The sequence below is a fragment of the Corapipo altera genome, unplaced genomic scaffold (assembly GCF_003945725.1).
Source record: "Corapipo altera isolate COAL_440 unplaced genomic scaffold, ASM394572v1 343, whole genome shotgun sequence".
In the NCBI taxonomy this organism is placed as follows: Eukaryota; Metazoa; Chordata; class Aves; order Passeriformes; family Pipridae; genus Corapipo; species Corapipo altera.
The window spans coordinates 2,613,480-2,629,959 of NW_020884913.1; the positions used below are offsets into that span (position 1 = coordinate 2,613,480).

Here is a 16,480-nt window from a genome sequence, read left to right on the forward strand (position 1 = left end):
ACGCGGCGGGCGGCGGCGGGGCGGAGGCGGCGGGCGGGGCGGAGCTGCTGGAGGTGTGCTGGCGGCGGCGCTTCCTGCGGGGCGGCGCGGGGCCGCTGCCCTGGCGCGCCTACCTGAGCGGGCAGCACCCGGGGCTCGGCCCGCTGGGCGCGGCCCTGCGCGCCAACCTGGCGGCGCAGTGGTGGGACTCGGCCATACCCCCGCGGGAGCAGGTGTTCGCCGTGGATGCCCCGCTCCACGGCCCGCCCGGAGCCCCGCGGGACGCGCGGGGGCTGCGGCTTCTGCAGCCGGAGGCGCTGCGGGACGCCCTGCAGGGCTGTGGGCACAGCCCGGCCCTGGACCAAGTGCTGGGCACCGCGGGGGTGCTGCGGGAGAGCCTCCTACCCGGTAGGTCCCGGGCGGCCCCGCACAGCCTGGGCCCTGCGAGCGGGGTTCTGGCTGGGAGAGAAACAGCTGCGTTTAAGGGAATTTTCCAGCTGTGTTGGCTGCGTGCTGTGAGTTTGTGTCCTTTTCGAGGACCTGAGCAGCACAGGTGGGCAATGAGTGCGCTCCCTGTAATTAGGGGAAAGGCACCTTCAAATCAAAGTGCCCAGAGGAACCAGGCTGCTGAGCCCATCCCTGCAAAGCATCAGCGCTAGTGAGGCTTCACATACTCGTATCATGTGCTGTGTTTGCTGTTGGTAGACTGAAAATGTAAAAAAACTTCCCAGTGGCCACTAAAATCAGGGATTTACCTTTTGACAGGTGTTCTGGCGCAGTATGTCAGCTGCATAGAGCTGGTGAACAAAAGACTGCCCTGTGGCCTCGCTCAGATTGGAGTCTGCTTTCATTCTCTTCCAGAAAGTGAACAACCCAAGGAAAACCTTACAAGGTAGAGTAATAGGGGGATTAATCCCTTTCCATGCTTAAAGCAGCTGTTAACACCTGTTTCACTTTTGGATTGTTTTTGAATGCTGTCTCTTGCTTTTTCCCCTGTTATTTCCAAAGGTGTTAACTTGCTGCCCTTGCTATTGTTTAAAGAATAGGAGAGAGGACCACGTCCTTGCTTGCATGGTTTAGTTCTCCCAGAACTTCAGGACAGTGGCTCGATTACTGGCTACGCCAGAGGCTCCAGTGGTGGAGAAAGGTAACAGCAGCATATCCCTGGGGAATCTTGGCCTACTCCTTTCAGAGGGGGGATAGTCACCCTGGTTGGTTTTATGGCCTTACATTGCTGGCCTGTTCTAGCCACTGAAATTCTTATTTCTCGTGGAAACTGAAAAGCAACTGAAGTTTGTGACAAACCCTGTAAGAAGTTTGTCACATGACTTACAGAAAGCCAAATGTTTCATGTTTGTAAGTGATGTGAGATTAAAATGCCATGAAACAACAGAGAGATTTGGGCTGTAATTTCTAAAAATCTTTTGCTGAAAATCACAGATTTCAGCTTGCTTTGCAGACTTGGTTTTTTAGTTAATACAGGACTCACAGCATTACACCTCTTACACCTTTTATTTTCAGTTTGCAGTAGGCCCATCTAATTTCAGCAGCAGTGACTTTCACGATGAAGAAGGCAGAAGAGGATTTAAGTTACATTACAAGTTTCCTTGGGGGACAGAAACAATAGAAACACTGAAGAACCTTGGTGATACTGAACTGTTACAGATGTATCCAGGGGAAAGTTCAAAATTGCTTGTAAGCTTCACTATATTAAAAATCTTTTCTGATAAAGAGGGAAATGTGTGAGAGAAATGGTTTCTTTGCTAGTCCAGTTGCTTAGCAGGTGACTGTCTTGTTATTTGTTGGCTGTAAAAGTAGTACAGTTGATACTCTGCACTCAGACCTCCATTTTCAGAAGCTGATAAAATGGTGTTTTGGGACTTTTTTTGCAATAAGTTAATTAACTGTAATTAGAAATGAGCTATAGTGACAAGACAGCTGTTGTCATTGCCATAGTCTTTACCTGTATCTGTTAAAAGAAACTCAGACTGTGCTTTGCAATGTTCAGTTTGCATCAAAAAAACCTGTAAATGTTTTTTTCTTGCTGTAGCCTGTTCACATCCATATATGTGGAATATTTTGTAGGTTAATGAGTTATAAACATTGCAAATGGCTTTATAGAAGTTACCACACTCAAAGGGTGAATGGATCAGAGGGAAACCTCTCCACTGAATGTATTGGAGGGGGACAGACTTAAAGTGAATGGCAATGTTTGAAGTCAGGCTGAACAGAGAAAATGAGAGTAACTTGGTATTTTACCAGTAAATTGCAACCTTCTCCTTCTCATGACAGTCCAGTCTTTCCTGGGTTTGCAGTTTATTTCTGTAGATAAGGTGGAAGACTAACCTACAAAAGTGGGGCAGGGATTTCTTGGAACATGGGGAGAGATCCTTCTGGTCACTTTGAAATAATCTACACACCTCGAAAGGAAAATGCAATTTCAAGTGTATTTGCCATAGATTTAAATTTATGATCATAGTGGCAGGCAAGAAACTAATTCCATCCTGCTCTGACCTTCTGCTTCCCCCAGTGTTGCAGTGTTACCTGGTTACACTTCTGAGGTTTCTGGTAACTTTTTAAAATACATGTCTGATTGTGCTTTAAACATAATAGGGGTACTCGACCTCAATCATTATACATTTAAAGCAAGCAAAAGGCTTTTTGGGTCAATCTTTGATGTTTCCCTTTGTGTTTTTTTCTCTTCAGGGCCGAGATGGAAGGAAGAATGTTATTCCTCATGTTCTGTCTATGAATGGAAACCTGGACCGAGGAGTCTTGGCCTATCTCTTTGATTCCCTACAGCTGGCTGAGAATCCATTAACAACAAAGAAAAATTCACAGAGAAAGGTAACTTTCTGTAGAAAGTGTAACAAAAGTCTAAGTACAAAAGCCAGAGACAATATGGTAAATTCAAGCATGGAAATGTCTCCTTTTCCCACTTGGCTGTCCTCTTCCCTTCCCAAATGGATGCAGTCTGACTGTTCTCACTGGTATCACCAGGCTGCCCCCATGGCACTGCCCAGCAGGCCTTGTCACCCACATGAGCATTTTTTTCTCTCACTCTGAGGTTCCCTTTCCTGTTTTACCTTTTTCTCTGATGGGTGGGCAGGCTCTTGCCATGCAAGCAGTGAAGGAGTTAAGAGAAGTTGGAATGTAGCTGCAGTTTGTGGAAAAGAGGAATTTGTCTCTTCCAGCAGCATTTGAAGGTGGCTGAGAAGAGCAGAAAAAGTGGGTCACAGGTGGTAGTGGGGCATCTTCCCAAGGACCATGGTTATTCCCACTTTTACCCTGTTTCTCTGCAGTTTGAGTGCTGGCTGGCAGACAGGGCTTGTCACCCAAACAGCTGTTTGTTCTTTAAGAACAGGCAGTAGCCTGGATGGGAACTGTCTGCTGGGCTGTCTCTGATCACTCTGGCTCTGTTCAGGATGATGGAGCTCTGCTAACAAATCTTTATTTCTTTCCTGGGGCTCAGCCAAAATGGAGTAATTTCTGCCCTGTGATTCTAGCTGGAGTATGAGTGTGCTAGTTATATAAAATACAGCTTGCTGCTAATTCAGGAATTTGTGCTATGAGAAAATTTTTACTTGTTTAGAGCCTTAATTTAAGTTAAAAAACCTTACTGTTTCCTAGTTCTGTAGAATTGTGTGCTAAACGAATTTGGTAATCTGTTGCTTTTTGTAAATTTATAAGGTACTTAAGCTACATCCTTGTTTAGCACCTCTTAAAGTGGCCTTGGACGTAGGAAAAGGTCCAACAACAGAGCTGAGACAGGTATGTTGTAAGACAGTATTTTAATTTTGAGCACTGAATCTCCATGTTACAGTTCAGACAGGGTTTGTGTTGGGGAAAATCTTTCTGCTGCTTTGATTCCTGCTGTGCAGCTTGTGAGTCACAGCCAAAGAAGTTCACTGCAGGCAGTTCCCTGTGTGGACACACTGCTTTTGGTGCTGTTAATAGACCTGATACTTGTTCCATGCAAAATTAAGGAAAAGAAATATCACAGTCCCTCCCAGCTTAATATTTCAGAATTATCTTAACACATGGGTTGCATCTTCAGAAAGTTTTTTTAAAAGTTTTTATGTCAGTCAAGTCATTGTCAGTCCTCACAGAAAGGAGCAAACTTACACTGTTTTTAAACAGAATTGGAGATTTAATTGCCAGGCTGCTTTCCATTTGGAGATTATTTCAGCCAGCGAATTAACACCGGCTAGGAATGTTAATACCACACATGTTGGAGTTCTAATGGTTTCTTTGTAGAGTCTCAGACCCTCAAAGTCTGTCTTTTAACTGTTGTTTTTAAATGATCACAGGTTTGTCAAGGACTGTTCAATGAACTGACAGAAAACAGAATTTCTGTGTGGCCAGGTTATCTTGAAACTGTGCCAGTGTCTCTGGAACAGCTTTATACAAAGTAAGGAGAAACAATCTTTGGTAAATTAAAGTATGAAGGTGAAAGATGACTTTCTGTGGACTAGTGCAAATATGCCTGATTTCAGTCAGAAGTCATTGGGTGCAGTAACCACATGACTGAAGGCATTGATCCCAAACTACAGACTTGGATTTGAGTAGTTTTATTATGAAAAGCATATTGTTCATTTTTTAAATTAAATATAAGCCTTTCATGTGTTATTGTTATTTCCCTGGAAGTGTGAAATGCCTTTTAGAGACTCTCCTATTGAAAATAAATTTCTTCACATGAGTCTGAAGCTCTCAGAACTGTTTCCCACCCTCACCCCCCATTTTTGCATCTACTCTGGTTCCATGTTTCATTCTTAAGTACTGTTTCAAATAGCACACTGTGTCTAGTCTTGAAAGTTCTTCCAAATCTGGAACCATTACTGTCAGTGTATGTGATGGAATTATTTATGGATATAAAAACACCTATTCCATTTGGGGGCTTCATGTTTTATTTGTTTATCAGGAGTGAATTTGGGGCATATGGCCGCTCATGTCAGTGGATCTTGAGCACACTGGTGAATGTTTCTTAGAGAAAATAAATACCACTATTTGTTCATGTGCAGTAGTATTCAAAGTAAGTCAGATAAATTCTACTTCTGCAAAAATATTCCTGTAATAGGTCACTAAATAACATTCTTTTATGTACTAAGGTAGCTAAATAATTTAAAGAAATGTAATCAGGAAAGCAAGGAACAGCAACAAGAAAACTGGTGTCGTCATGCTGGACTTAGTGCAGTACAGCAAAAATAAATATTTACAGCTCGTGGTCATTGGCACATAATTTATCTGATTTTTTCCACACACCAAAAGCAGTAACAGGGGGACTCTTTTCTTTTCAGGTACGATGAGATGAGCATTCTCTTCATGATCTTGATAACTGATGCCACTCTGGAGAACGGGGTGGTCCAGCTGAGGAGCAGAGACACCACCATGAAGGAAATGATGCACATTTCTAGGCTGAAGGACTTTCTAACTAAATATGTGACGTCAGCCAAAAATGTGTAAGCTGAAATTCACTGAATAAAGGGATTTTCTTAAACCTCTGTGCCTGGACCAGTTTCAGCATTGTTATGGTCTTGGTGTTTTCTCTGCAAATAGCTCTGCTAAAGTTTGGTGGTGCATCTGTTGGCTGTCAAATCAAGGCCATCCAGGTCTTCCAGGTTTCCTTGGAAAGAGGCAAGAGACACAACTTGTCCCTGGTTAGCAGGGCTAACCATATCCTCATTCATGTCTCTACTGCCAGGTAAAAGTACTCCATCCTAAGCTAAAAATTCAGCTTTCATCTGTATTGGTGACACAGTTATGATCTCTGCTGGAAAATGGGATTTTATATAAAATGGGATTTTATATAAAAGACTTTTAAACATTTTAATAAATCAGTATCTTTGTACTATCTGTTTGTAGGAATGTGTTTTAATCACATGGCCCCAGTTCTTCAGCATTCAAGCTACTTCATCTTGCACTTGATAAACATAAAAATCAGAAGTAAGTTATCAAGAGTAACAGAGGAATAGATTTAAATAAATTGTAAAGGTTTTTACGAGCATTTTTTGTGGAAAGAAAAAGTCTGTGTATATAAAATGCTGGAAAAAGACTAATGTGTGATCACATTTTTCCTGCTGAGCATAGTGGTTAAAATCAGATACAAGAGTTTGCAGAGATACAGAATTTAGTGTTTCTGATCTTCTGGAGATTTACAACATGTTCAGAGCTTGTTGAGTCACTGTGTAAAGTGCTTAAAGTGTGTGCAACAAGGCACATGGCCTCTGATAGTCATCAGTGTCATGAAACACAGGAACTTGCCTTAAAATTTTCTTCTTAACTAAAAATGAGTTATTTGTAACAATAGTTGCTGCATAGTGTAATTATGTTAGATATAGTGCAAGGTCAGCATAGTGTAACTTATTAAACATGTGGAATTCTAAATTAGCTGCCTGTGGAATGATATTAGAACAACCCAGGTTTTTTTAAGAACGGCCTGTAGCAGGATGCAGAATTTGTTTTGGAATTAGCTGTTCCAAAAGTTAATTTTGAGATCCTATCCCTACCCTGAGAGCTGAAATAATGTAGAACTGAGAAATTCCCATCCTTACAGGTGCTGAGGCCAAACACAGATCCTCCAGTGTGTGCCTAAGAGGACACACTTGGGATTGTATGTTTTTTTTTTTAACTTATACTGAACTAAAGCCTTTTGATTATCTTATGTCTGCACCCAATCCAGTTTGTGCTTTAGGAGAATTGTTAACTGTACAGGAACTTGGGGCTGGGTGAAAGCTTTAAATAATTTATTCCTTTCTGTTTATTCATCAGATGCCAGTAATGCCAGACTGTATATTGTGTCCAGCAGGATGTTATACCTGGCAGTGATTGCATTGCTTTAGTGTGGCTTTCATGGTGCTGTTTGGGCAATAAGCTGCTGTTTATCTTAATGGAATTGCTGTTCAGTATTTCCAGTTGTTATCTGTTCTGCTTTTTCTCTTAAGTTGAAGTCCTTATATATTATAACTGTGAGATTTTGCTTTTATCTGTCTACAAACTGCCTAGGCCAGGAAACTGGTATCTGAACATCATCTCTTTCTGTGAAACTTGCTGGTACTTATCACATTTGGGGACTGAAAAATTCTTTAAAAACATGTGATTAAGTTAACCACAAAAGAGATCATACCTGGTACTCAGTTTCTGATGAGGACTTTTGAATAGACTGTAGTACATTCCCTCTTCCCTGCTAAAAGCCAGAATAGCACAATTCATAATTGCTTTTTTCATACAGATACCCAGTAGAAGAATTAACATTACATCAGCTACATGGTTACTAATAACATCTGCATGATTTCATAGTGAGGCTGTTGAGTTTTTGGGTCATAGGATAGTTGTCTTCTTTTCTTTTTCTTTTTTCCCCCCTCAAAAGGTCTTAAAGTTACTTTAATTTCTCCATGGTAACTAAGCAATTTCATAAGCAGCTACAACTATCTAAGCCCTGCCTCCACCCAGCAAAGTCCCCTCAAAACATGGTTGTGAGCATCAGATATTCCAATATTATAGCTTGAGGTTTTCACCTTTTTCATCTTCTCTTCTAATAACAGAAAAGTTGATGTATTCTTCTTCTGGCTTAACAGGCTCTGGATTAAAGATGGTGAACAGCAGTTAATTACAAGCAACTAGATCAGGCTTTTTTTTCTATAATCTTGAAATAAAGCAGTGAGATTCTATAGTGAATATAAATCCTGTTTTGTGTAGCATTCCTGGGCCTTATCAGAGCTCTTGTCCCTGTCCTTGCAGGCTGTGGGTGGGATGCTGAGTGATCCCTGGCACGAGCAGCTGCACAGCAGGGCAGTGAGGACCTTACCTGTGTACTGCAGGATCAGGAAGGCAGGTTAGTTTGGAGAGAATTACTCCATTTTGATATTCAGAAATGGGAAACATGATGCCCTTGCTATTGGTTTGGTTTGGGGGTTTCTTTTTCCCCTTCAAAAGAGACATTCACATACAGAGCAAATACAGAAAACTCCCAAGTTCAGAGCATTGTGGCTATGGGGGAATGTCTTTGTTATTGTGTATTTTCTGCAGCTGAAGCAGCACAATGTCTTAAGTCAGTTGCTTTGTTGTCACTTCATAATTTATGTTTGAACTGAGTCTTGTCAAACTTCAGAAACATGGAATAAAGAGCAGAAGCACTGAACAATTTTGAACAGAATGCAAGAGCTACGTAAGTTTTATTTTGCTACAACTCCATATAGCCACTGTTGGCTCTTAGTAAATACATGGAACCTCATTTCATTTCACCAGCTGCAGTTTTGGCTGCATGGCTGACAGGTGATGCCAAATATGGATTCTGAGGGAATCCATATATGAGGCTCCTGCAGTGCCTGAAGAACTGTGCCCATACCATCCTGAGTGCAGGGGGGTGACATGAACTTACCAATCTCTGCATATATGACATCATTTTCAGTCTCCTCCACATTCACTGTTGATGTAAAGCCAGTTGAGGGCCTGGTAGACTTATATTTTTCTGCAAATTGTAAAAGAAAAACACATCTGTACACCTGTATCAGTTTTTCCTAAAGAGGGAAGTAAACAGTTTCATGGTATTTTTTGAATATTTGGAGACCTCAGATAATGTTATTTTCATGATAAATATTGCTCTTTAACTAAGGGCATTTTAATAGATTTTAATAGATTTCCCTTTCCAACGAGATCTAATTCCTTCCAGTGTTTCTGTGTATTACATTAGATGTTGCTTTGTTACTCCCATCCCAGATCTGCCATCCAAAACAGGGTAGAAGTTTTGCCTTGTCAATGTTAAGTTGCCAGTGCTGGTTGAGAGGAGACTTGACAACATCCTAAATCACCAAGAGCTACTCTGCTGGTAAGGTGATGTTTACACACTAAAATATACGGACAACATAAATGAAAATGAAAGAGACATTCACATAACTCACTTGCTTTATATGAAGGAATTATGAAAAATGGAATTGCCAGAGCAAATCCTATTACAAGTAGTAGCAGGATCAGCCCAAGAGAAATTATCAGGGCCTGAGAATGGCTTCTCTCTTCTGCCAAAAAGAAGAAGAAAGTGTTTATGCAATGAAATGTTTTGTATTTTAAGTATTTTCTATGCATTAAAACCAACACTTCGGCATTTTTTTCAGCTTTTGGATTAACTGTGGTTAATGTAAGTGCTCAGGAGAGTCTCAAGGGCACTGTGTTCCAGCTTGCTGGTGCCAGGAGGCTTTTTCCTAGGACCAGAGAGACAAATAAAGCCAGACTCTCCCCAAGGTGGACCAGGGGTCTCTTGTAAAAGTGAGTCTTTTACAGTCATTCTTCATGGGCACTTCAACTTCTCCTATCTAGACTGCGTGGAATTCTGTGGTTTTGCATGCATTTGAAAAACTAAAATTAATTTTTTGTTGTAAAGAAATTATATTTTGAACATGATATTGCAGGAACAAATTATCTAGCTAAAAAACTTGGATCATGACAGCATTCTGAACTTTGTATGGTCCCTGTTTGTCAGTGGTAACTCTTTTATGCTTACCTGCTAATGTGAAGTTGAAACTGTTGCTGTATTTCATACCATTGGGAAAACTGTTATTAGCTTTGCATTTATAGGTTCCAGAGTCAGTAGAGGAATTGACAAATAGAAAAATCACAGCTGCTTCCCTCTCGTGCATCATCTTTGGGGGAGAGATGCTTTGTTTTCCCTTGAAGAATATGTAAGTGATGGGAAGAGATCCATTCTCGGAGAAACAAGACAGGGTCACGTTCTGGCCTTTCGTTGTGTGAGAGGTGGGTGAGCTCAGCACTGGTTTGGAAATTGGCTCTGAGAAAAGAAAACTGAAAAGGCTCAATCACTGAGTACAGGACAAGCTCCAAGCAAGACTCAGAGTTAAGCAGCAAAATGAGGTGAGCATCGAGGATGGAGGGTTGGTGAGCCAGAGCAGGGCAGCACTGCTGACTCCTGAGGGAATAACAACCATCTGCAGTAAAGGTCAGCTCCTCAGGCAAGACTGTGCCCCTAAAATAGTGTGCTGGGAAGGTGCCCAGCCAGACATACCTATAAGGGTGAAGTTGAGGCTGTTGCTGTATTTTCCATCACTGGAGGTGTTGTGCTCAGCTTTGCATTTGTAGGGACCCACGTCGCTGGCAGAGCTGATAGTCAAGGTAAACAATGCAGGGGTCGAGTCTGACCTGTTCAGAGAGGATACCTGCTGGTTGTGCTTGAACAGGGTGTATCTGACAGGTGGAGATCCAGAGGCAGAGCAGCAGCAGAGGGTCACGTTCTGGTTCATCACCACGTTCAAACTCCTCTGAACCAGTACGAGCTTGGGGTTGGACAGGATCCCTGGAAAGGAGAAACTTCTGAGTGAGTTGACTGCACCTATCACCCAAAAAACTCCCAAATTTTTCCCAAAATATGTTGAGAACCAAGCTATATTTATTTCTGTTGAAATAGGGCATTGTATACTTTTTTCTGCCTCCAACTCAAGTTCATACTTTTTAAAACCAGTATGCAGCTTCACACATGACAGAAAGTGCATGTCTTCATGCAAAAGAGGGCACAGCCACACAAAGCCCACAGATGTGTCCAGGCGAACCAACAAAAATACTTATGAACTACAGCTTCAATTAAAATAATAGAAGTACAAAAGATAAATCAAGTATTAGGAGTGTTACTTGTAGGAGAAAATAACCTTATATGCTATATGAAAGGTAGCATGTGAACAAGCAAAAGCAGTATTTTATTTGTGGCTGTATGTAAAAAGGCAGAATTAACCTTGTGTAAGCAGATTGAACTTTTGAATAGTAGCAGGGACCTTGATGGTCTATCAAATTTGTTTCCTTTTATGATATTATACAAATAAATTTGCAGTAAAAACTTGTCTTTTCATAGAAAATGGTACTAAACCACTCATAACTAAAATAACAACATTTCTAGTGGGAAAAAATATTTTTAACAACTTAAAGCAATTTTGACTGTACAGACAGGTCAGCAAAGAGACTGTTAACTTCGTATAGAAACTTGTAAACTGCCTCACTGCACAGACAGGCAAAAGATTTAATTTTACATGAACATTCTGGACATTTTTAAATCCCTTCCCTGCTTTTTGGTTAACAGTCAATTGCAGCACATATCTCTAAATCAACAAAAGTGAACTTACCTTTACCACTTGCAGTAGTTTTCTGTATCTGCTGAGACACTTGAGCTAAGAGAAGAAAAAGAAAAGCTTTCAGGTGAGAAACAGTGGTTCTGGTTGAGAAAGATTTGGAGTAGGAAAGAAGCATGTCCTTGGCTTACAGTAGGAAAACAGCAGAATTGTGAGAAAAAACATTTTCTTGATACTGGAAAAGAGAGCTGGTGGAGTTACATGACAGATCTTTCTTTCAAAAGAGATCGAGGAGTGGCTCCAGGGCTTGAGGAAGTTCTATATATGGAAACAGTGCTGATCTCTACTGATCTTTCTGTGAAGAGTTTTTTGTCATGTTCCATGCACATTTAGCCTGTGGCAGGCAGGGTAGTGGGCAGAGTGAGGAGCAGCAGTTTGGGATGCAGGTAAATGTTGCCTAGAGTTGTTCTAGGACACAATCAGGGGTTTTCCGTGTGAGTTGGGTGGTAGAACCATACTGCCATGTATGGAATCGTAGAATCACTGAGGTTGGAAGAGAACTCTGAGATCATTGAGTCCAACCATTGCCAGGTCCACCACTAAACCATGTCCCCAAGTGCCACATCCACACGTGTTTTAAATCCCCCTAGGGTTGGTGATCCCACCACTTCCCGGGGCAGCCTGGGCTTGACAGCCTTTCCCATGGAGAAATTTTTCCTAATATCCAATATAAACCTCCCCTGGTACAACTTAAGTCTGTTTCCTCTTGTCCTATCACTTGTTACTAGGGAGAAGAGACCAACCCCCACCTGGCTACAACCTCCTTTGGGTAGTTTTTCTGGTACTGTTCTTAAAAGAGAATGAGATCAATCACTGATCTGTATCAAAAAGTCACATGTTTGTCACAGATAGTGCAAGTGATCATATGGCTGTGACTAAGGAAGTATGTGGTACTGGGTGTTTTTTAGCAGCAATATAATTAAAAAAAGACAGTCCAGAAAAAAGAGAGTATCAAATTTATAGAAGTTTTAGGATACTAATAAATATTTATAGCTAGCCAGCTTGTTTGGAAAATATTTTGATCAAACTTCAAATATGAGGCTGTGAGGAAGTGAGACCTTATATTAGATGCTACAGATCTCATAAAGAACTTGAGTTCAACAGGACTGCATAAACAAACTTGATGACTAATTTGATGAGCTAATCCGTAATACAAATTACAGTCTTGGCAAGTAGATGTTCTTTCCTTGTCATCCTCTGGACAAAGTAAGTGTAATCATCAGCTATGCACGGGCCGTGCCTTCTGAGGGGCTCCAGGCCCTTTTGTATGTGAGGAGGTAATTGCTTACACAGAACATGCCTTAAAAGAGTTGTTGTGATCCTCATCTTATTTCTTAGTTTCCAGTCTCTGAAGGCAATAAGACAAAGCCCTACAGTCTGGAGGTGTAATACAGGATCCCTCCCAAATCCTCGGCTGTTGCAGCATTGCAAAACTTCCTCACAGAATGTGTGCGCACTTCCTTCCTCCTTGCTTTCTTTTTTTTTTTTTTTAATTTTGGGGATGGAGGGGATTTGTTTTGTTTTATTTTGTTTTGTTAATTTCTTCTAAGACAACCTCCACCCTCCCCTCACAAATGTTTCTGGTGTGGAAACGCTGACAGCAAACCACAAGGGCGGAACATCTTTTCACAGCTGTCAGGAAGCACGTGTGAAAATGCAGCTCTTGGGGGAAGAACTGTTGGGGTGTTTTTGCATTTTCCTGTTATGGGAGCCTGTTCTGGTCGGAAACCCACACACACAGTCCCTGAGACACTGGCGGCCCGGGATGGTGTCCCCTCAGACGTGGATGTGTCCCCTCAGAGGCCCTGGAGGTGCTCACCCACCATCCAATGCTTTTCTCTTTCTAAGAAGCTGCTTCGTGTTGTGTGTGGGCAATGGGGAATGGTTACAGAGCAAATGAGCTGTGAATTTGGCCGTGCCTTTCAAAAAATAAAAGTCTGGTAGTCACCAGGATCTCTCATGTACAGGAGCTTCAGTGGGGTGTGTGCAGGTTCCTTCGGGATGCGCAGCCTGGGTGTCCAAAGAGGACGAGTCCAAAGGCCTGGTTTCTGTTTGGAAGTCAGTTTACTTCCATGCTGATTGTTTTTCTGGCAGGGCTGGCTATTGACTTTGGACTAAGGTAATGTTGCTTTGTTCAGCATGTATACAGAGAGTTTTATGCCAACAGTAAGATATTGTGTAAGCTCAGAGTTCCCTTTTTATTAGATGTACAAATTTTCTGCCTGCAATTAATGTGGCTGTACATGTAAGAAGAACTGAATAAATTTAGCAAAGAGTAATGAACATGACATTACAGAACAGAAGCCATCCAGCCAAAACAAGTAAGTTAAAAATCAGAAAGGGAAATATGTGTCACTTGGTGCTGTGACAATATTCTACCTCAAGCAAGCAGGTGGAAGGGAATAAAACCCAAACTGAGCTTTCATTCACAAGGTCAGTTCTTTAAGTTGAGAATGTAAATAGTGTGATAGTGTTCTGTAGTAAGGCTGTGAAAGCTTCACACTGTGTCTGTTCTATCACAGGCTTCCAGGGAAATTTGCATTTTTCAGCAGAATTATGAAAGTTATTCCCAGCCCCAGTTTCTCATCCTGAGAGGTTCTGGAGGAGCATCTGCTACAGTAGATATCTGCAGAAGGTTTGCTAGAAATCACCATGTACTGACAGCTATGTCTGGTGATGAATTAAATTAAGGCTCTGTTTTGTCTGCAGAAAGGTTTTAGTGATATAGCTTGATCCTCACTGAATACCGTATTTTTACACTCCTGTAAAAATAGCTGTGGGAGCCAGTCTGCTGTTTGTTTTAACTACTTGGTGTTTTTGAGAGGATTGTTTTTCTGGAGGACAATTAAGAGTAGAAGAGGAAATTATCTCTTCTATATGGATATTTAAGGTAGCTTTAAATTTCTTGCAGTAATGCTCAGGTTCTGAATGAGAATTTTGTTGTAGTAACTGATTTTGAATTAACTGCAGATTGCAAAGGACGTGTCAGCAGGTGAAAGGAACTTCTGGGCACCCAGTTTGATAACCTAGCAGCTCCCACATCTCCCAAAGATGAAATGTGGTATGTCTGTCCTCTGAATCCTCTCCCAAAACTGGAAAAAGAAAGAAAGAATTTGGGTGGGACATGGAAAACTGGGGTTACTAATACATTTCTCATGGGATAAATTCAGACATCACTATATGAAGAGTGTTCCAGAGAAATGTGTTCAGGAATTACTATAAGAGTGCTGTAGTTGAAAAATAGGGAGTACTCTCTTAGTCAGCTTAATCAGCCTTCTTTACAAACTCATAGTTGTAATATTAACTTTTTTCTGCTGCCTAACCTCTGATAAAAGTTAACTTTTTTTTTTCTTACTGAATGAAAAGAAAAATGCTAAAAAAAAAATTACATCTGCCAGTACTCTATGTATTTTTCATCCCTTTTCAAACCCCTGTTGGTGTACTCTGAGGTGTCTCTGAGGAGTATCTGCCCCTCTGTGCAGTTTAACCAGCAGTTACATGAGTGGCAGCACTGGCTGTGTGTGGGCACCTGCTGCAGGTAAGGAGCAGATCATTCTGCCTCTTGGTTTGTGTTAACTCTGCTGAAAGGTTTCCTGTCAACTTGGACCAGCTTGTTGAGTCACTATCAACTGAATTATCCTTGTGAAACCTATGTGGAATAATTCTTGGAGAATCACCAGGGAGAAATATTTCCAGATTAATTCCCTTTCCAACCAGAAGTTTCTGATCTCTTCTCTGTTACTGTCCATCCTCTGTGAGGGATATTCCTGCAGAGCTCGAAGCTGGTTTTCAGCTGCATCCAGAAATGCTGGATGTTCAACAAAACAAGTGCAAATCCTGGTGTAGTGCCAGGGAAGGGCAGTGTGTGACAGTGACACAGGCTGTGTTGTGTGTTTCTAAACGGAGGAATTTGTTACTGCAGGAGTGGACAGCGGTTAAAAATGCCCTTGAGGAGCTGAGTCACTCACACGCTGCTGGCACAGGGAAAGGTCGAGGTGGTATCACAGGCCACAAAAATAATGGAATCATAAATTGATTTCACGTCTCTGAAAGAAGGAATTTCTCTCCTTTTATCCAACTGATGAGGTACGTGGAGGTTTGTGTTACATGAAATACAAGTCAAGGTTAGATTTCTAGTGTTCTTCTCAATGTTGCACGGTAGCAGTAAGGAAGCATAAAAACCAAATAGCAATAATTAGCTCCTGTTGTATTAAAAAGAAAAATTTCAGTGTGAAAGCCTCAGTGACATTCTGTCATTATCAGCTCCCTGGTTCCTTCGGTTGCTTTTCCAGGTTTAATTTATGTTGCCATTTGGAGGAGGTGTTGGATACCAGTAATCACATGTTTAATTGCACTTCGCTGCCGTGCTCATCTCCCAGCAGATGGTGCCATTGTGAAATGCAATTTATTCCCAGATGCACAAACTGGCAATCCAGAGTTTCTGTAAATTGTAGAACTTCCAGACTCCTGGAAAAAAAGGCTGGATTAATTTCTTTATTGTACTGTGTAAATATTCAAATCCATGGAGGAAAATTAATTTTTAAATCTTCTCTGGGGGGGGGAATAAAGAGATACTTTAAAAAAAAAGACTAATAATGCAAGTGTCCCACATTCAAGACAGAACAGTACGCCCTGAAAATATATGTAGAAAGAACTTGTTTCATTCACAGTTCACCAGGGGTTTGTCCAGACTTGTGTAAACAGCAATGCTTGTCATAGTTCTATTATCTATGAGTATACTGAAACAGGAATTTAGAATTGAGCAAAACAGCTCACAGCTGCAAGAAATCAAAATAATTTAATGATTTTCTGTGTCAGGATTTGGAGGATTAGAAATCAGAGCTGCTTTTTTGGTCTTGATTTAGTTACTGGAAAACTTGTGTTGACTTCAGTATAGATGGACCCAGACCTCTGAATTTTTATAAATTTAAAAAAAAAATTTAGAAAAAACCCCAAAGATTTGTAGATACACCTCTGTAGCAATTAACTATTTTTAAAGTCAGTGAACTTATACAAGAAATTATGTATAAGGGATGAGATTTCTGACCCCAGAAAAGTTTTTATGGGTGAGATAGAAATTCTTTTCTGAAGAAAGTGAAACTGCCCTCAGGAACAGGCATTTGAGAGCAGGAGGCAGAGTTGAGGGGCCCCAGAATTGGCTGGACTCGGTGTGTGCTGTGTGAGGAAGTGAGATGTCAGTGCTGAGCACCAGCACCGCGGTCACGCCAGCCCGGAGAGCACATGGAAACAAACAGCTGGAATGGGCTGGGAACTCCGAGCTCCCTTTCCTGTCATAAGGGATTGCCTGAAAACACTGTATTTGCAGAGGGAAAAATTTGAAAATCTTATTCAGCATTTTTCCCTTAGTTAGCAAAATA

General features: G+C 41.3%; 2 protein-coding genes across 2 annotated transcripts; one reads left to right on the forward strand and one right to left on the reverse strand.

The window, feature by feature from the left end:
* Window positions 1-38: 38 nt before the first annotated feature.
* POLG2 (DNA polymerase gamma 2, accessory subunit) lies at window positions 39-5,477 on the forward strand (the record flags this gene model as incomplete). Its single annotated transcript, XM_027654229.1, has 8 exons — window positions 39-387; window positions 745-871; window positions 1,021-1,126; window positions 1,501-1,674; window positions 2,686-2,826; window positions 3,670-3,750; window positions 4,290-4,390; window positions 5,277-5,477. Coding segments are annotated over 8 exons (1,245 nt in total), but the record flags the coding sequence as incomplete, so codon positions are not given.
* A 907-nt stretch (window positions 5,478-6,384) lies between these two features.
* On the reverse strand, window positions 6,385-11,774 carry MILR1 (mast cell immunoglobulin like receptor 1). Its single transcript, XM_027654338.1, has 8 exons — window positions 11,234-11,774; window positions 11,097-11,141; window positions 9,992-10,279; window positions 9,473-9,757; window positions 8,877-8,990; window positions 8,357-8,446; window positions 7,494-7,556; window positions 6,385-7,162 (listed from the first exon to the last, which is right to left on the reverse strand). The coding sequence occupies exons 1-8, from the start codon at window positions 11,265-11,267 to the stop codon at window positions 7,110-7,112; spliced, it is 972 nt and encodes a 323-aa protein (XP_027510139.1). The 5' UTR covers window positions 11,268-11,774; the 3' UTR covers window positions 6,385-7,109.
* Between the last annotated feature and the right edge of the window lie 4,706 nt (window positions 11,775-16,480).